General features: G+C 49.3%; 1 protein-coding gene and 1 long non-coding RNA gene across 3 annotated transcripts in view; one reads left to right on the top strand and one right to left on the bottom strand.

The window, feature by feature from the left end:
* The first annotated feature begins 3,144 nt into the window (after positions 1–3,144).
* LOC140213122 (uncharacterized) lies at positions 3,145–10,558 on the top strand. The gene is made up of 2 exons (XR_011890076.1): positions 3,145–8,594; positions 10,463–10,558. It is a non-coding gene; the product is annotated as an uncharacterized lncRNA (long non-coding RNA).
* Positions 10,559–10,733: 175 nt separating this feature from the next.
* LOC126528494 (astacin-like metalloprotease toxin 1) overlaps positions 10,734–20,127 on the bottom strand; it is a 50,596-nt gene continuing 41,202 nt past the window's right edge. For both annotated transcript variants that reach the window (XM_050176371.3, XM_072284279.1), the window contains one exon: positions 10,734–10,987. In XM_050176371.3, coding sequence (XP_050032328.1) covers positions 10,761–10,987 — 227 coding nt within the window. In that variant the 3' untranslated portion in view covers positions 10,734–10,760. The remainder of the gene's footprint in view (positions 10,988–20,127) is intronic.

Genomic DNA, 20,127 nt, shown 5'->3' with positions numbered 1-20,127 from the left:
TTCGCCCATCCGTAATCTGCGACCAGTGAAGTTACGTGCAGCACCAGCGCTAGTTATAGACTTTGCTGCAGTCATTCAGCTGCAGGCTGCAAGATGTCAGTTGGGCGCGTTATCTTGGACTTACTGAAAACGCATGAGGAATTCATGTTTTATGCTGACTAAAGTATAAACCGCATATAAGCGATCTTGCAGGCGACACCGACATGCGATGCGATTTAGATGGCTGCCGCTTTCCCTCGTCGCGTAAAGGCCCGTTCACACTACACGAAATATCCGGCGAGTGAAGCGGATTCGGCCTTTTGTGACGCCGAGAAGGGCGGAAAGCGGCGCGGTGAAGGCAATTGGTCCAGGACCCACTTTTCCCGCTTTCGCTGCCGCCGGAAGTTGCGTTTTTGACGTCACAACCCATCTAATCTCAACATGGCAGCCAGCATGTTTGAGCGTCCGGCCTTCTCCGTGGAAATACTCAGGGATACAATTAAGCAGCACCCCATACTGTAAGACAAAAGGCACATGAATTTCAAGGACATTGCCTACAAAGAGCAGCTATGGGACACGATAGGAAAGAAATGGGAGTGAGTGGTAAGGACAACTGCTATTCACGCTTACTTCCGCCGATCCCGGAGCGAAAAGACTTTCTCTTTGCCAGTACCTTGCTTTTATGCATATTCTTCGTCAAACGTCAGCAAACATTTTTCCCGCGCCGCTGCTTGCTCCTATGCCGTGCATGCTCAGCTCGTGCGCCGTTCGAATGCCTGTGCAGGCATGCACGCGCGACAATGATGGCACCGCGAGAGTAGAGCAGTGTTACAATAGAAACTTTTCTGTGCTACAACGGTGAGCGTAAAGTTGTCTAACGATTCATGCAGTGGCAAGAGATTGTTGGCCTGTCCCAACCTATCCCGCTCCTGCAAGGACGGGCGGACCCACCACCGTCGTCGCCACCGCCGCGATCTTGGTTGCTCAGCCCGTCGCAGCTCTCGAAGCATAGCCATCATTGAATTGCAGAGGACAATCGTGACAATTTCTTCTTCTTCCGACATTTTCTCGTCTTCTGAAAAGCTCGCCATCGTGCTGTGCTCAGTATCTCGCAGCTGGAAGCCCAGCAACGGCGCAATACAAGCAGACGCAACAAATACCGCGAACGAGAGGCACTCACGTGAACTCTCGTCTCGTCCGCGAAGTCGCGAAACCAAAAAAGAAACTGCCGCGAGATCTCGCTGTCGTCGCGGAAAAGCGAGAAGCGGCGGTGGATCCGCCGATGCGGGCGTCAAAAGATGAGAACACGCTCTCTTTTTTCCGGCGAGCGAATCCGCTTCGCTCGCCGAATTTTCGTAGTAGTGTGAACGGGCCTTAAAAGTCGTACTCCGTGCGAGCGACGATTTCGAGTGGTTTCCCCGGTGTTGCCGGCATGAGGGCTACAAGTACGCGTCGAAACTAGCGTGACGCGTGCTTTAGTAGCTTAAGTTGATGTATTTTACTGTAAAAAGCAGCATAAAATATTTCTGAAGGTCTTGAAGTAAGTTCTTATCTTTGCACGTATAAAAATTCAATAGTTAGGTCGTTCCGTGTGACAATCGGTAGTATTCGAGTGATATACATCCAGTTTTGGCTTCGCGCTATTGGCTAATCGCTCATATCACTTCCGGGCGACGAGCGACGAATTCTAGGGGCGCTATTCTGGACATTCCGTCATTTTCTTCGATGCGTGACGAAGACGCGACGCGAATAAAATGGCACCGATGGCCCCATTTTGCTTTGGTAACGTGACGCCAACTTGACGTTTTGCCTAAGAAACTGAAATGAAGGCGCTGAACGTAGGGTTCTCAGTAAAGCAAAACAGTTTTCCTCCGCTGTAAAAATAAAGCAGCTAGCTAAATTAAAGCGCATGATTATACCGTCGAAAACGCTTCTCGCTTCCGTTGACTGTTGCGTACAAGACAAAGACGCCGTCTGCTTTATTAGCTAGGATGCGTGTCGCCCGGAAATGGAATGAGTCATCGCATGTTGGCGCCAACGCGCTTGTTTTCTTGCTTGAGACAACATACGCGACCTACCAGTGGTGATGCGCGCGCGTTCTAGGCCACGTTATCGCTATCTCGTGAAACGCAAGTGACTCAGCCCGACTCGGTTGGCTGAGAAATGGCCGAATATCACCGATAGCGTTGCTCGCGCCAGAGATATCCAGTAGCGCGACGCAAGCACCGGCGCTGCCATCTCTTGTTCACTTCGCTGGTTACTCGCACCGCGGAAGGAAACTTCAAGGCGCCGTCTTGCGTACATTTCTTTTTATATATCAGAAAGACGCCGTTGTCATAACTTTTGATTGTGCGAAACTGCATTAATCTTGATTACAATACAAATGCAGCAGTGAAAAGTGGACAACATTGCCGAAAGTTTGCTATGTTCAATCAATATTATTTCGTATAAACGCGTTCTTTTAAAAAGTGATGGCCCCAAACACAAATGTCAACACCACCCGAGAGCGATGCAAATACTATGAGCACGCGTTATGAACAAAAGATTTTTATGGCGCCAAACGACGGGGAAAATGTGGCGATAGGCATTCCTCTCGATTGCCATTGCATACGGCTGCTCATTAGCATAATTCGCGCGGCTGGTCGCACCACAAATTATGGCGGAAAATCTCAGCAATGGCGGCCCAGCGCAACGTCAAGCATCGTCAAAATGACGTTTACGAAACAGCCTTTCCTGTGACGCTCCTCACGGGAGATTCCTTCAGCCAATCAGCAAGCTGGCATGGCGGCTACCTTGAATCGCCACCACATATTCGCGAAATTGCAGGTACATTGCATTGGCTTCTGTACGCTACCGCTCAGTTTCTTTTTGAAGCGCTAACGTCGCAATACAGCTGCCAAAGACGAAAAAAATGTATTAGTCGATAAAATTTGCAGCTCACGTCACGTTTCGTCATCTTGATGAAAACGCAAAATTGCATTTCGCAATGCTTCCGTTATTTGGCACAAATTTCAAGGCACGTGAGCTCTCCACAGCCAATCAGAGAGTCAACATGGCGGATAATGGCGGCCGTGCAGCCTCCATGCGTGTCGAGAACAGCGCCCTAGATTTCCAGAACCGAGCGATCTGTTCAAGCGACGGCCCATTTTGTCGCTCGAAGCCGTCGCTCACAAAATCGCCCTCATGGGGTGTAGCCCTAAGACTGAACTGTTTTTTGCTCATGTATTGAAATGGTGTGATTATATGTCTGATTTTATGTCTCCTGCTGCGGTTTTTGAGCACGGTGCGAATCTGAATGTGTGCTTATGTGTACGAACTCGGTGAATTGTCAAGCAGTGAGTTATGCATCGGCTCCGAATATAACGCTGCTTTGTGGAATTACAATCGCAGGGGCGTTTTGCGTACGCTTATTGTTTTGGACATGCCTGTGCATTTGCTAATATGAGTTGCCGCTTTAGAGTTATGTCATATGAGCTGCTAAATCACCCTTCCTCTGGGGGTTACAAGTGTAATGTGTGCACTTTGCTAGCGCATGGCAGATCAAAATGTTTTTATCGCTTTATTATTTTTAGTGGAGAAATAATGTATTAAAATAAAACGTTACTTTAATTCCGTGTTACCAGTCGTCTGTCGTACACAAAACAAAGAGTTGGTCTAATAGACTAATAACTGCGGTCTAACTGCAACTTTTACATGCCTTCAAGAATGTAAAAGGCTAGGTTTCAAACTGCACCAGTAGTCGTGTCTGCCAGAAAAGAACTCCATTGCACGCCTCATAAGTGAAAATAAGCTCATGCCTTTTAGTAAGGTTAGGTACAGGCTGCAGTGAGCTGTTTCCTGTTAATATTGAAATATGGGTATTAAGCTTTCCATAACAAGCCTTGTGGCCCATTCTTATAGGCGCATCCAGTCATATCCAATGAAATGGAGGACCATATTTTCATCCTTACTGAGCATCATGTTTGCAGATATGATGCTCAAATTATGGCTTGAGCAGTGGCACAACCAGAGAGCGTACAGGGGGGCACGCTGGGCACGTGCTTAGGATGTCTCACAAGTGGTGTGTGCGACACACCATACTAATGACAGACTTATCACATGTAACAATGACCAATATTATATTTATTAGTAGGAGTATTGTAACATTGGTGCTGAACTAGGATGAACTGGCAGTTATTTCCTTTTTCTTTAAATCTAAAAATTAAAGTTAGTTTAGCAGTTGACTGTTGCAGTCATTTAGATGTTTCGCATGCATTTTAGTAGGAAGACTAAAAGCTAAGACTTCCCTTTAGTGCCGTGACCTTATTTCTTTACTGTCTTGATCGCACGTTAAAGAACCCCAGGTGGTCGAAATTTCCGGAGTCCTCCACTACGGCGTGCCTCATAATCAGAAAGTGGTTTTGGCACGTAAAACCCCATAATTTAATTTAACTGTCTTGATGTCCATGTCCATGCACCATGTCCTCGTGTTGACTTCTGCACACGATATTTTTCAGGCACCTGCTTTATATAACGCAAGGCAGCTGCAAGGACACCAGGAAGTCAAAGAGCCAGGCCAGCGCGACTCCACATAGTGCAGAGGAGCTCACGCCAAAAATCAAAATACATTGCAATGCAATTTGGGCGAGAAAACTACAATGTGGGTACATTAGGTGTACCTTTTGACTAAATGTAAACAAAACTTTCAAACTACAGTACGGCACACCAAGATGAAAATTCTCACATGGTCTAGGCAGTCATCTTAACATGGTTTATTTAGGTAATGTCTCTGATGGGAAAGTCAAAATCAAGTATGCTCTCTGGAGAGGAACACATAAGAGAAAGTGTCATTGAAAAGTTAGAGATGTGTTTTAAAAAAAGCTGATTAGTTCTGTGAGATGTCACTGCTTTTTGTCTTGCCTCTCAACTGACATATCCATGTGATAAAAATTATGGTACAATGAAATTGCATATTTGCTTAGTGACATAATAAATACTTGCAATGAAGACGGTATCTGTGTTCGTTATAAAAAGCAACAGCTCATGCTTGGTTAGGTCTTTACATAACTTAACAGCACGTGAATCCCAGGGTGCAAATACAAATCACTGTCATTCTGTATTTTAAATGCTGACATGAAGCAGATAGATTTTCATGTCTTCCCTTTTATCCATTTTTACATCTAATTTTAGAAGTATAGCTTCCTCTTAGGTTCCAGAAAGGGGAAGCATTGGGGGCAGACCATCCCATATTTAAGAAGTGCTTATCGTTTACATGCATGCTCACGAACCCAGTTCATTAGAACCGCTCGTGCCCCCTGAAGCGAAAGCAGGGAGCAATTAAGGCATTTAACTGTGTACACCGTGGTGCGCACCTTACGTCTTAGAAGCCACAGAGTCACTTGCAATTGAAAATTATTTTTAAAATGTAAAATTGTTGTTTCTCCTGTGAAATAGTCATATGATAGCTTCTGGCAGGTATTTGATCTTTTGATTAGGATGACTCAATCTACTTGCCAACCAAGTATGCTAGTGGAGGTAGAGATGTGTTCAGTGCAAAGAAAGAGCATCTGAGTGGAGCACTTGTTCATCAATTGGCGGATGTGAACATGTAGTTGTAATCAGTTTCAGTTTCAGTTTGTTTATTCAGACATACATTGCCTGGGTTGAAAGGACTAAAAGGCAGATGAGCTCTGCCTGACTAAGGTCCCTCCACCCATACATTTGCTCAGAAGCAGTGAGAACAAAAAAAAAAGAAAAACAATGGCTTGTACATTAAAGCGCCACAAAAAGATTTTCATGAACAGAAGTAACATCGCGATTAGGCATCTTAAATTGAGTAACGGAATCACAATAATGCAACAGCAATAGCCCATAACAAGCACAAACGCGTACATAAATGGCAACATATTAAAAAGTAAAAAGTTTGTGCAAGCGTTATACAAAATGTAACATAACAATTCCTAGCAATGTATAACTGTTAGAAAACGCAGCAGAACACAGAGGTTATAGAACAATAAAAAGGTTTCTTTTTAAACTCAAGAACTTATTTAGGACAGAGCACCAGACAGTAAGTACATTGTAACATTTTTCTTTAAACTGTGGATAGAAGTACATCTTTCAATAAGTTCGTGGATATAACTATTGTTGCGGAGAAGGTGAGGTATAAGGTAGAGCAATGTTTCATTACCGTAAATAGTTCTGAATAACGGTATTCTAAATTGCTCGTGTCGGAGATCATAGGGAACATTAGTAGGGTAGCAAGAGCCCCTTAGTTTGATGGCTTCTGCAGACATAATTTTTATAACGCAAAATAAAATAGAGCATTTTTTCACATTGTAAATTTCTGGACTTAAGATAGAGTGCACAGTGAGGTCGATGTTTTAATCTTCCGAGACACATATGTACTTGTTTTGAGACAATAGGATTCTGTAAAGCGCCATAATTTTTCTTTAGCGCATCCTAATCATTTCATTAGGAAAAAAGCTTTGGTTTCAGGTAGTCGGTTCATTGTGCAAGTATATGCTTAGCCGCAGGAACAATCCACGTGCGTGGAAGGGATGTGTGAAACAGGACGGTGCCTTTCCCAATTTATGATTTGCTTTTTAGTTTGTCTTTTTTGTGCACTTCCCTGCCTGTACTTATGCTTATGGTGCCTTTGATGCATCATATTCATCACACCTGATTTTTTGTTCAGATCTGATGCCATGCTATAATTTAGTTAGATTGCATTTTCAACTATTCACAATAATTGATCATATAATAATGCAAGCTGCTCCTCAGAAGTATAGCATTCGTACCGTAATGGGAAAGAAAAGCTACCATATATGACAAGAAATTTGATGGGCAAGATTTTAATGTCAATGCTCCTTGCAGTTTTATACTCATTTGCTACTCACTAGATAATATTGTAAATTTAATTTTATTTATTTGTGAGAAAGTGTAACGGACCAATCCCAACAGCACCAGGAAACTACTTTCGTGAGGAGGCCAACCTCATAGTAAATATGATACGCCTCTGTACCGCTTTGAGACCGGGCAGGATATTGCTGCAAAAGCACGACAAGACACGCTTAGAAACAATGGGGGGCAGCCCACACATGAATAGCTTTGTGTGAAATATAAACAAAGCTAGCGAGACCTGCGGCCTCACATGAGAATGTACAACATATTTCTAAAATCACTGTACTCTGAGTCAGGAAAATCCACATGATGTGCAGGACATTATCAAATGAGCTGCTGTCTTAGATCGTGGCACATAATAAAAGTTTCTTGGACAATTTATTTACATTACCAGCCCCATGCTTAGCAGCTCATCTGGTAACCTCTGCCACATAAGTGCACGCGTTTTGTGCCAGAAATGCGTTTCCTGGCCGGTAATGAGGCGCATATTTCTCTTCGATCGCAGTGTCAATACTTTGTGAGTTTACACACGTTTGTTCTAAGTTTAACTTTCCATTATATACTTTATTTTTGGGAAGGTGGAGCCAATTTCAAATAAAAGATATTTCTACACTGTTATACTGAAGAAAGTTTAGAGAATATAGTTATGTTTTATTGCAAGATGCGTGGTAAAGTTCATGGTCATCATTGTAATCTGATTTTATGTGTGTGTTATTATGCTTCTCAAATTATTATTCACTTTGTCTTGTGACTGATCAACAAAGATCTCGGCCTTTTAAGAGAGAAAATGTTTCATTTGAGTAACTCGGCAAATACAGATTACATCCAATTCAAGCATAAGTGCAGCAGCTGCTTATGAAGGAATCAAATATTCTCCACATGTAAGTATTGCGAATCCCTTCTAACGTGACCATGGCTCTACGTCGTGCTCTCACATTATTGGGAAGAGTACAGCACTCTGTTCTGAAGGAGTACAAGCAGTCTGTTTGGGGGAGTAGAAACACTCGGCTTGCAGGAGTAGAAGTACTCGGTCTGGGCGAGTACTTACCCTTGTAGGGAGAGTATTAACACTCTCCGGAAGAGTACTAGCACTCCCTTGCGGTGGAGTAATAAAACTCTGTCAGGAGAAGTTATTCTACTCTCTCTCAAAGAGGGCCGATCTACTCTCGAAAAGAGAGTGAAATATGGGACAAGCAGATACTCCCCCGAAGAGAGTGCCCGGGACTCTGTTTTTAGAAGAGTTTAGAAGAACTCTGTTTTTAGAGTGTATAAGAATTTCATAACCTCGTTGCGAGTAGCGGGAGAACCCCTGTGGCTATTGGGAGGAGGGGAGTCGGCACTCCTAACAGAGGAAGCGCGGTCAGGGCCCAGACAACGTTCACTTCACGTGACTAAAACAAGTTCATTTTGTGCATACGGAAAATGGTGCTAGGTCTTTTTCTTTGGTTGCAGAAACCTCGCGCATTCAGTGTGGTGTAAGAGTTGAGCGCGTCATAATCGAGTAAGTACGGCACTTCGCGACAAAGATACGTGCAGTGAACGCGTTAGTATCGCGTTATACAGTGTGTGGCTTTCGATAATACGTGCGTCTTATACAAAATTGCGTCTTGTACATCAAGTCATTTCGTGAATACGGCTATTTTTGGGGCTGAAAATTAAAATTATATTTTGGGGTTTTATGGGCCAAAACCACAATCTGATTATGAGGCAATACGGAATAATTTAAACCAATTGAGGTTCCTTAGAGAGAGAGAGAAGTTTAATGATACGAAATGCTGAGAGGTTGACCTGAGGTATATTCCTCTAGCCAGCTACTCGGCATTGGGGGAAGGAGAAGAGGGAAAGAAAGAGGGAAGAGGTGCATGATGGGTGATGATGACGATAGAAGGAAGATGTAGAACATATCGCAAGCAATTTGGCATGCTCAAAGTCTGCAATCCAGGCCCGTAGTTTTTAAAAAGTTCAGTAATGCCTGAATGGCCTTGAAACTCGATTGAGCATCTGGCCAAGGGCCTAAAATAACGTCCTCCGACAACGGTGCGCTGTCGAGACGCGTAAGGTCGTTGTCCAACCTTTCACGCTCTTCCACGTACTTAGGGCAGTCACAAAGCACATGACCTATAGTCTCAGTCACATTGCACACCTCACAGTGTGGAGACTCGGTGCGTCGCATGAGGTGCACGTATCCGCGCGTAAACGCTACCCCCAGCCTTAGTCTGTGCAGAAGACTGGCACAGCTTCGTTGAATTTTCGGTGGTAGCCTAAAATTCATGGCAGGGTCCAATCTCTGGAGTCGTCTGTGGCGATTATCCGGATTGTCCCAGTGCTTTGCTGTCAATTTTCGGATGACACTGGAGAGGAGACAGTTGGCGTCTGCTCTTGAAAAAGGAATTGAAAGCAGTGACTCTCGTTCTTCGAGTGCTTTCTTCGCTTCGGCGTCGGTCAGTTCGTTGCCCTGTGACTGGGACTCCACAGTGACTGGGAATCCACTGAAATGTGATGTGGTGGCCGTTTTCTTGCGCTAAAGTGTAGAGCTCGGCAGTTTGAAGAGCCAACACTCTGTAAGCGCTTTCTTTCAACACCACTCTAAGTAGTTGAAGAGCCGATTTTGCATCGCTGAAGACTGTCCATATTTGGGGAGGCTGTCGCGAAATATACTGAACGGCCTCTCTGATTTCCACTAGTTCCGTAGATGTTGAAGTCGTCTTGTTATGCAGACGAAACCGTCGAATGACTTGATGCGCAGGCACGGCGAAAGCCGCACCAGACGCATACGACGATACCGATCCGTCTGTATACACGCTCACCGAGGAGTCATATTCTTCCGATATATATTCAAGTGTTAAATGTCTGAGGCCGACGGCAGGTATTCGCGATTTTTTAGAAATTCTCGGAATAGATAGACGTACCGGTATTTTGGACATTACCCATATGCGCATATGTGGAAGGTCAGCCGGGGCAAAGTATGCTGGTATGGCAGATTCTTGCCATTTAACGGCTCTTGAAAAAGTGGACTCCGGCCGTATATCGGGTAATGTCGATAAGGAATGGCGTCCATGACGACAAAGCAGTCGCAGGAATACTCGAAGAGGTTCGCATCGTAGATAGACAGGTAAAGGGGTGACGCGAGCCTCCTCAATTGTTCCATGGGTTGAGGTGCAACGTGGAACACCGAGACATGTTTTCAGTATCTGTGCCTGGGCACTTTCCAGCGTGCGTAAACATGACGGGCTCATACCTGATAAAACTGGCAGGCTATACCGAATGTATTCGACGTAGACAGCCTGGTACAGCCGGAGTAGCGAACGCTCAGATGGACCCCACTTCATACCGGCCAGAAAGCGAAAAACTTGAGCAAGCCCAGTTAGTTTTTTCTTTAACATTGCCACATGTTTCGACCATGAAACACCGCGGTCAATGACAACGCCGAGGTACTTGTGGTGGGTGGCATATGGGATGGCATTTCCATTGATCATAATCGGATACCAACACATAAGCTTCCGTGTGAACGCTATCGCAGCGCACTTGTCTGGGGCCAGTTGCAGTCCTTGGCACTGCAGGTACTGAGACGTTAAACAAACAGCTCGCTGCAATCTGGCACGAGGTTCCTTAACATGCACCTAAATCTATATACATGGCTTTCTCTTTCATCTTTTTCTTTTTTTGTTGGTAGGTGCGTCGTATGCAGAGGGGCGAATCACACCACAAAATACGGTGTGTCTAAAAAAATGCGGGGGATAGATTATGAATATTGCTGGGGGTTAAAATTGCTGAAAGTCAATATTGCAGACAGGTTATAAATTTTTCTCGGAATTTAAAGGTTACGCTACGCATTCCCTTCATTCACCCCATCCCTCTTTGCCATCCCCCCCTGACCTCCCCCTCCCCCCCAAAGAAACACATCATTCCGGACACTTGTAGAGTTTCTTGACGCGAACGACGTCGTCGGCGCTCATTCCTGGTTTATCGTAGACCTCCGTCAGGTAGCCTCCATCCTTGGCCAACATGGTGACGAGATCTGGCGCCTTGGCGAACGCATATGAGCCATACAGCATGACCGAATTTACGTCGAACGGCGTCAGTAGACGGTTCTGCCAAGACTCCAACTTTTCAAACTGCTTCTGTGTACCTGCACCCAAGATAGCACGTGAAATTAATCGTATAAGCAACTATTTGAACAGAAAAATCTAATAAAATCCGTTTACGGACCAGACGAGCGCTCGGTCTGCTATCCCACACGAGAGAAAGGGGTAGTTGATAAGGCTTGCAGAGGGGCTGGTTGGTCTCAGTAATATAATTGAGCTTCACAGTTTATTGCTAATGATGACTTACGTCGTCGTTAGCAGTAAGCTGTGAAGCTCAATTATAATAAGACGAACTAGCCCCTCTACGTCATCACTAGCAGTAAGCTGTGAAGCCCAATTATATTACTAAGACCAACCTGCCCCTCTACAAACCTTATCAACTACCACTTTCTCTCATGCGGGATAGCAAACCCAGCGCTCGTCTGGTCATCATTAGCCGTAAGCTGTGAAGCTCAGCGCTAATGTTTAGATACATGACAAAACAAAAATTTTCGAACTTCGTCTAGATTTGTTGTTGTGTTTTTCGTTCCCCTTTCGCCGTTCTTACGCAACTTCATATTGGGAGTCAGGCAAGAGGAAAAAAAAGAGAGAATTCTGAAAACATCCGCAGTATCCTTGATCACGGAAGGGCTCAACCGGCGATAAACCATGGTAAGTAGGCAAATTGACTTTTTCGGTCGGTCAAAATGCAGCTTTTTTTGCTTGTTCTGTTCTTGCTTTATTTTCTGCGGAGCAGTTGACATCATGGTATCAATTACGTCACTACGTAATGTCAGAAATCTGTTAATGTGTGGGCGAACCAGTTCTTTCATATAAATAATATAAATACGCAAGCAATTAGACTATTGCTTGAATCTTCAAACTAAATGCGCTCTTCAGGAACAAATTAAATTAACATTAAATAAATTATGGGGGGATTCGATCTCGCGACGTCGTGCTCAGCAGTCCAACACCATAGCCACTGCGCAACCACGGAGGGTCCATCAGGAACAAATATTTGGTGAGTCGGAGTCTCAGTTCGACATAATTCGCGACGTCACAGGAACCTGCTTTGGAGTTATGTTCGCATGTTTTTTTCCTCGTTTGTTTTGAGGGGTGCGGGGCGGTACGGCGTGGTTATTGTCCCGAAACTGCAGGAGAGGCCACGTGGGACGATGTAGCAGCGGGCTACAATATAATTCAGGCACACTTAGTGTTCTTTAACGTGCACCTAAATCTAAGTACAGGAGAAGACTTGCATTTCGCACTAACCCATATGCAGCCGCCGCATTCGCGAGTCGGCCCCGCGACCTCGACCTCAGCCGTGCGGCGCCATCACCAGTGAGCCACCTCAGCACGTACAGAACTGCCTTCGCCACTCACATCTCGCCCCACCACTCGTTCTACCAAGCGTAGAACAACGGCCGCCTATTTTCAGTTTTAGAAATTTACTTTAAAAGGATTTGTCAAATGAATGTAATTGGCATTCCTTGGGAACTGCATGCACTTTTTGAGGACTATGTTTGTACCTATATTTCGGGGTCCCTAATCATTTTCCCGCCTACATAGGTCACTGAGCAGTCCACGGTGTAATGGGTAGAGCAGTGGACTGATGTGCTGAGGGAACGGGCTTCGAAACCGGCCGTCGGACCAACTTGGGCAACTGGGTAAGAACCACTAGTAATGTGCCACTCTTCAATGAACTCCTTTGACACTATCTTGGGACCAACTTGGGAAGGGACCTCCGCAATCCGGGCCATCGGGCTCGAACGAGTACGTGTACTGGCTGACTCTGGCTAGACTTGGATCGGATCCGTTCTGCAACATGTGAAGATTGAAAGACTGAGGCCTTGAGAGTTTGGCATGGGGCGGGGGATAGATCCTCCTGCCGAGCTGATAGTGCTTTGTAATCTTTGTTGAACGTGTGAATAGAGTCCTTGTGGAGTCCGCGTCCGCGCCCGCGAGCGGAGTTTCCCCGGCGCGGTGGGTGAGTTCGCGTACACGAGCGTGGGCCAGTTCGTTGGCTTCGGGAACAACGGGGAGACCCGAGGCCCCATGTGGGCCGGGAAGAAAGTGATAACGTGGGGGTGACGCGCCTGCCGCAAAGCAGAGCGGCCGCCTCTTTCGAGACCGAACGCGTTGCGAAGGCCCCTATCGCCGACCGAGAATCCATGTAGACTTGCGGTCTGCTCCCGTCTTGGAGGGCGAGGGCCACCGCGACCCGTTCGGCTAGTGTAGGGGAGGAGCCCCACACCGATGCGGCGTTAAGGAGGTTGGCGCTGTTATCTACCACGGCCGCCACGAACCGGTCGGACGAACCGTAGTGGGCAGCGTCGACGAACGCAACCGACCGTGGATCGCCGACGACGGATCCGAGAAGTGCGGTCGCTTATGCCCGTCGTCTGCCTACATTGTGTGGCGGGTGCACACTGCTCGGGAACGGCGAGACGGTGACGGTCTCCCGCGTATCCGCGTCGAGCACCATCGCATTTTGCCTGACGACAGTGGGATTGCAATCTAGCGCCTCCAGGATCCGCCTCCCGGCAGGCGAGGAAGAGAGCCTGAGAACCTGGGCCGTCTGCTGTGCGTCGACAACCTCGTCAAGGGTATTTGTGATGACCCACTTATGGGGGGCAAAGGTTCATATACTCAATGTTCTAACGGTTCTCTTAGGCGGAGCCTCCGAGAACCCAATTGAGGACAAAGCCGTTGGTTTGAACACACACCCAAAGACTTTTAATCAAACTAAAAAAGGCTTAAGATACATAGAAGAAAATAGAAAACATGCCTAAAATAAACACTCAAGCAGACATAGCGGCAAGGAACACACATAGGGCTTGCATGAGGTTAACGAGTGTGCGAGTCCGGGCTTGCCCCGAGAGCGGGGACGCGTCACTGTCTCGACGCGGCGAGGCGGCGACAAGCTGTCGAAAGGAGTGATGCCGGTCTCACCATAGGTCGCGGTGTAAGCTGACCGACCGGGCGACCGGAGCGCGCCAGCTCTGGCTAGGCGAGGTAAAGTGGGCGGCTTGGTGGCAGGAGTGGACGGCGACGGCGTTCTGGCCGGGCAGCTGGGTGTAGAGCTCGGGCCCGTAGCCCGACTGCTCCTGTCTCGCCCACGGGCACGGAAGCTCGAACGCCGGCCTCGGGCAGCAGGCGGCACGGCAGACGGGGCGGCGTTCTGGCCGGGCAGCTGGCGTAGAACTCGGGCCCGTAGCCCGACTGTTCTCGTCCTGCCCACTGGCGCAAAAGCTCACCGGCCTTGAGGAGCTGACGGCACGCTCAGGTAGACGGGCGACGCACAGGAACAGGTTGGCAGGAGGCCCCGGGCGGGTGAAGTCCTGGTGGGCTCGGGTCCGGAACCCGACGGCCCGTCTTCAACGCCCGCTCCGGTGGTTGACCTCCTCCTGCCGTCGCTTCCTGGGACTCTCCTGGCGTCTCCCCGGCGTCTCCCTGCGTGTCCTCTTGCGTGTCCCCCTGTTCTGCCAGCGCACCACGCTTTTTCTTCTGGTCTGGCCGATTTGGCATTCTCGGATTGGCTGCCTGACGCCCCGTGGTCTTTTCTAATTGGTTGCTTTTCTTCTTTTTGTTGTCTTTCATGCGCCGCGCGTTCTCGTGCCGGACGCTCTTCGGCGTCGTTGTTTTCCTTCTTCCACCTCGGCCCGCGTGCACTCAGCGTCGTCTGCTCTCGACCGTCCCGATCGCCGGAACATGTCGCGCACCTCACATCACAGTATTGTGGACTCGCAGCTGCATGAGCTTCTCCGTGCTAGCGCACATGGGCATGCCGAGCACCTTTTTGACGCTGTTGCACAATAGTGCTTCAAGGTTTGCCCTCTCGTACCCGTGCCAGCGATGCGCAGCGGCCACGTACGTTATGTGACTCATCAGGAAGGCGTGGTACAACTTAAGGAGGTTGCCCTCCCCCAGCCCTCCGCGACTGATGGAGATCTAGTGATAAGCCTGACCATGTTGTCCGTTTTGGTAGCGATACGAGCGATAGTTCGTCCATTACTACCGTTTGCCTCGATCAGCCTACTGAGTATGCGGATGACCTCTACTCTGGGAATGACCTGCCCGATGGCCGTGCGAATGGAGATGTCGACCTTCCCGAGAGGGACCTGCCCTTTGGGGATGCACCCCCTCCTTGTTGGTCTATTACAAAGAAGTTCGGACTTGGACGGGGAGAGCCGGAGCCCCGTGCCCGCCAAGAATTCCTCCATGCAGCTCAGGGCCGCGTGTAGGGATTCCTAGACTGTGCCTTCACTGCCGCCGTCGCATCACACCGCGTTGTCGTAGGCGTAATGAGCGTGATTAAAGCCATCCACCTAGGAGAGACGCGCGGAGACACCACACCTGGCGACGTTGAAGAGAAGCGGCGAGATGACGGACCCCTGAGGGGTGCCTCTCGCTCCCAGCTCAAAGGGATCAAACTTCACCTCACCCACCTTGAAAATGGCGCGCCTACCCCGAAGTAACGAACTGACGAACCCGTGGTACTTAAACCCAAAGCCCATGTATGAAATTGAATCGAGGATGTGCCTATACGAAATGTTATCGAAGGCCTTTTCAAGATCCAGCGTTAGGATACCCTTGACGTCTCGGGTGTGCCTATCGATGATGTGGTGTTTCAACGAGTTTCATGACGTCTTGAGTTGAGAGGGACGGGCGAAATCCCACCATGTTGTAGGGGAAGAGTTCGCGTTCCTGGATGTACCTAGATATCCGGTTATGAACGACATGTTCCGTGATCTTTCCCACGCATGAAGTGAGTGAGATAGGTCGGAGGTTATTTAGGCTGGGGGTCTGACCTGGCTTTAGAATGAGAACTACCGACGCGAGCTTCCAATAGTCCGAGACGTCACCCGAGTAGCACCCGCGATTGATCTCGTCCGTTAACGTGGTGATGGATTCTTCGTCGGGATTGCGAAGTAGCCTGTTCGAAATGCCGTCCGGCCCTGGGACTGATCGGCCGTTAAGGTGAAAAAGGGCTTCTTTAACCTCGTTTTTAGAGAAAGGCGCGTCCAGGTCCTCCCCCTCGAGACGCCGGTAGTAGGGGTAATCCGCGTAGCCGTAGGGGTCCGCCAACGACGGGATAATGTCCTCCACCATGGAGTCCTCCCGTTTGGCTTCGTGCAAAACCCTATACATAGCTAGTCTCTGATTAGACTCGGAGGTCGATTCGTCTAAGAGCTGCTTCAGGAGATTCCACTTTCCTCCAGTGCGCATTTGCCCGTCAACCAAATTACAAATCCCGTCCCACTGATGCTTAGCGAGCGCTCGTGTGTTCCTCAATGGTGCGACTGAGTTCAGCTGTCCTCTTACAGAGTCTACGATTGAGCCGTTGCCTCTTCCACCTGCCCAGGAGAGCAGCCTTGGCCTCGAGGAGGTGGGTAAGACGACTGTTCATCCTTACCATCTGGAGGTCCGTGCAGACCGTCTTGGTGGCAGACTCCATGTCCCTTTTCAATTGCGACAACCATTCGTTAAAGTCTGCGTGATCCGCTGTCTTTCTCTTCCTGATTTTGCGAAAGGGGTCCCAATCCGTGATCCTACATTCGCGGGAGGAAGGGGGGGAGGGGCTGTTCGACACCTCGAAGGAGGTGGCCACGATGAAGTGATCGCTACCCAAGTTCTCGTGCAGGTTACTCCGCGAGGTCGGCCCCACCCCCTTGACGAATGTGAGTTCCGGCGTGGAGGAGTGATGGAAGTGCCCATGGTGATGGAAGTGCCCATTCTGTTGGGGAAGGACGGGTCTGTCAAGAGTACGAGCGCGTGATCGACGGCCACTTGCCAGAGGTCGCTCCCCTGCGCAGTCGACGATGGGTAGCCCCACTCGCGGTGCGGGGCATTGAAGTCGCCCGGGACCACCAGCGGAGAGCCCACCGCCAGCCCCGCGGCTACGCCACAAGGGACGCGAAGCGGTGTCTTTGGTCCCTTGGAGAACTGTCTTTGTTGAAAAAAAAACGCTGTTGGATTTCATCGAGGTGTTGGTAATGACTTCGATTAGCGAATGCTCGACTTCGCTGTGGTCCATGCGCACGGAGTGTTCGACAAAAGAACATCGCTTGGACACGAGGAAGGAAATGCCCCTCCTGCCCGCGCCAAAGCTGGAATGAGACCTGCAACCTTGCAGCGAAACTGCCTCACTGAGTATTTCCTGTAATAAGATGACGTGCGGTTTACGTTCGTGTGAACGAACGAACTGCTGCAGGACCGTCCTTTTCGACAAGAACCGGCGCAGTTCCACTGCCAGATTAGGAATCCGTTATCCTCACCCGCCATGTTTGGAGCTTTTGCTTGTCCTTGCATATGGAGAACGGCCTTTGAAACCCTCCGCCTCTGAGGGTAGACCACTTCTAACCGCGCCCAAGGAGCCGGGAGTTGACTCCCTGAGACTGACCCTAGTTTAGAGGGTGTTGATTCTGCTCGTGAGAGCAGCCACCTCTTCTAGTAAGTTCATGACTGAGCCTTCGAGGCTGTGTCCTGACTCACTAACCTCCTTCATGGAGTTCCTAATCTCGCTTTAGAATTCCTCGAGGTCCCCTTCTCCCTCACCGGGGGCTGCGAGGGCCCGCTTCTTGGCGGACAGCACCAGCGCTGGCGCCTCCACGGGAAGCTCCCTGGGAGCTGGCGCGGGCGGTGCGGAAGAACATGACTCACGAAAGGACTCTAACTCGGCCCTGAGATGCTGCAACGCGGCCCTGAGCTGCGCGTTCTCCTGCTCTAAGTGAACGAGTCTAGGATGGCTGTGCTCTGGTGGTTAACCCTTCGTTACCTTTGGAGATTTCTGCTTGACTCGATCGGCCCAGGTGGTCTCGTGGATCCTGACCATCGAGCGAGTGCGCCCTCTGGAGTTTGAGCGTCCTCTTGACTGGCTGCGGCTGCCTGCTGGCGTAGCGGAGCGCCCCTTCGAGGACGCCCTGAGCACGCTCGGATCACGTACTTGGCAGTTGGGCGTCACCTGCGGCGCAGGTGTTTTCTGGACGTGCTTTCGCTGCCTCCTTCTGCGACGGACGACGTACGGCACTTGGAAGCACTTGGAAGCGTTGCTTCCAAGTGCCGTACGTCCTGCACTGGGTACACTGGGCGAGCACTCATGGTCTTCCCCGGCGGACGCGAGTCCACATCCCCTGGAAATCGTTATATCCGGGGCCGGGCACACGTCGGCGCGGTGACCCACCCACCCGCAGGCGTAGCAAACGTCTGTCTGGCGTCTGCAGAGCCTACAGCTAAGCATGCTAGCGCCGCACATTACGTAGTTCGGCACCTTGAGTCTGTCGAAAAGAACGACGATCATGGTAAAGTCCTTGATGCGTTTCACTCCGAGGGCCTTGGGTTTCCTTGACTGGACGATCACGTCACGTAGCTGGTTGTTGTCAAAGTCGAGGTCGACGCCTCACACGATCCCCTTGCACGTGTTATCCGGCGTCGCCAAGTACGAGTGGGCTTCGTATCGAGTGGACCCCACGAGTAGAGCTTTCACCCCCGTATAAGCGCGGGCGTTCTCCGTCGACGTACTCCCGACAAAGATGTTTTGGACCACGTCGGGGCAGACGATGTCCCCCTCCGTTTCAGCCGGGGTGAGCTGACCCGCCATGGCTAGTGCCTGTGTCACCTTGATCTCGCTGATCCTCCTGACGTTCATCCCGCCTCTGGAGCTGATGATGATCTTAATGTGCTCCCGTGGCAGGCGGGGGAGCCTCGACGCCGCGGCGAGGCGTTTCTTGACGCCGCAGCCGGCGCGGGTGCGGGAGCGGCCACCGCCGTTGCCACGTTGTGTCGAACCTGCCCGACCGCTGACGCCGGGGTGGCTTTGCGATGTGCGCTTGGAAATGACCCTGATCCATCCGGATTGCAGGCACTCCTCCGGGGTGATGTACTACCCCTCCATCGTCACTCGCATGGACATTCTTGGGAGTAGCGGACGGACGGTGGCGTGCGAGAGCTAAGCCTCTCCGGGAAAGTAGGCCTAGTCGTATAGGCCTAGCAACCGTGCTGCGGGGTCGGAGTAAAAAGACCCAATAAATGGCGAAATGAGCACCCACCGGCAAGAACTTGGTGTCGCCGTGGTCCTCTAGACGAATTGCGTCAAACGGTGCGAAAATTCGCTGAAGATGAGACGTTTTTCTGACCGAATATATTTACAGAAGCGGGAGCTGATATTTGCGCGTCCGCACTAGTCGGAACGTCTTTTTCATCCCTTCAAGCGCAGACGCTGGTGACTTGAGCGTCTCGGAGAGGGCGGGAATATGTTGAATATGGAAGGTGATGACGACGATAGATATTAGGAGATCCATTAAAAACGATTGAGGCAGCCATGGCATCGGTCTCGGTTCTTCACAGCGACCTCGTCATGCCATTGTCGTCGTTCCATCTTCGCCATGCCAGTTTAGTCATCCGATTCTGCCCACGCTGTCGTCGTCAGGTCATAGTTATGATACACACTCGTCGTAATCACATTGTCCTCGTGCTGTCGTCTTTAGGCTGTCTTTGTTATGCTGTCGTCAATTTCAGAATCATGATCTCACTGTCCTCGTGCCATCGTCGTCACACTGACCTTCGTCATTTCATCGACGTCATTCTTTCTTCGTCATTTCATCTTCATCACTGTGTCGTCGTCATATAATAGTCGTCATGCCGTAATGATCATTGCAGACCCTAGCGAGTGAGAAACACAACAAAGTGGGTTGATATCCCGGATACATTGTACGTCGCATATAGTTGACACTATGAAAATCTCAGAATGACCAGAACAGACCCTAAGCAGAGGTATCTTCAACAATACTCTATGCCGTTAATCTCCATAAGGCCGACAGCTAGGCCTTGTTGTAGAGATCCCGCCTCAGCTGCAGACGGTTTTGTGTTCAATTCCCACCGCTGCCGGACACCCACTTATTCAAGTGGACACAAGTGTACCCCGGCCTGGCGTTTGGCTTCCTCCAGTGGTGATACGCTTGGGGAGGAGCCTAGTCCTAAATTCCCATCCAAACCATCGTGAGCATAAAAAGTAATGTTTCAATCATTTGAAGTGAAATGTATGAAGTGAATCGCATCAACTCTGACAGACGTGATCGGATGGGTTTTACTAAGGTGGGCAATTGTGTTTGACGCAAACATGCGTGATGACAGCAGTTAGGTGACGATGGTGGCGACGAAGATGACGTAATGACTGATTTAGGAAAGAAAACTGCGTGATATAATA

Source organism: Dermacentor andersoni, chromosome 9 (genome assembly GCF_023375885.2).
Source record: "Dermacentor andersoni chromosome 9, qqDerAnde1_hic_scaffold, whole genome shotgun sequence".
Lineage (NCBI taxonomy): Eukaryota > Metazoa > Arthropoda > Arachnida > Ixodida > Ixodidae > Dermacentor > Dermacentor andersoni.
Note: the sequence above shows the minus strand (reverse complement) of the source record. Positions and strands in the feature narration are given on the sequence as shown.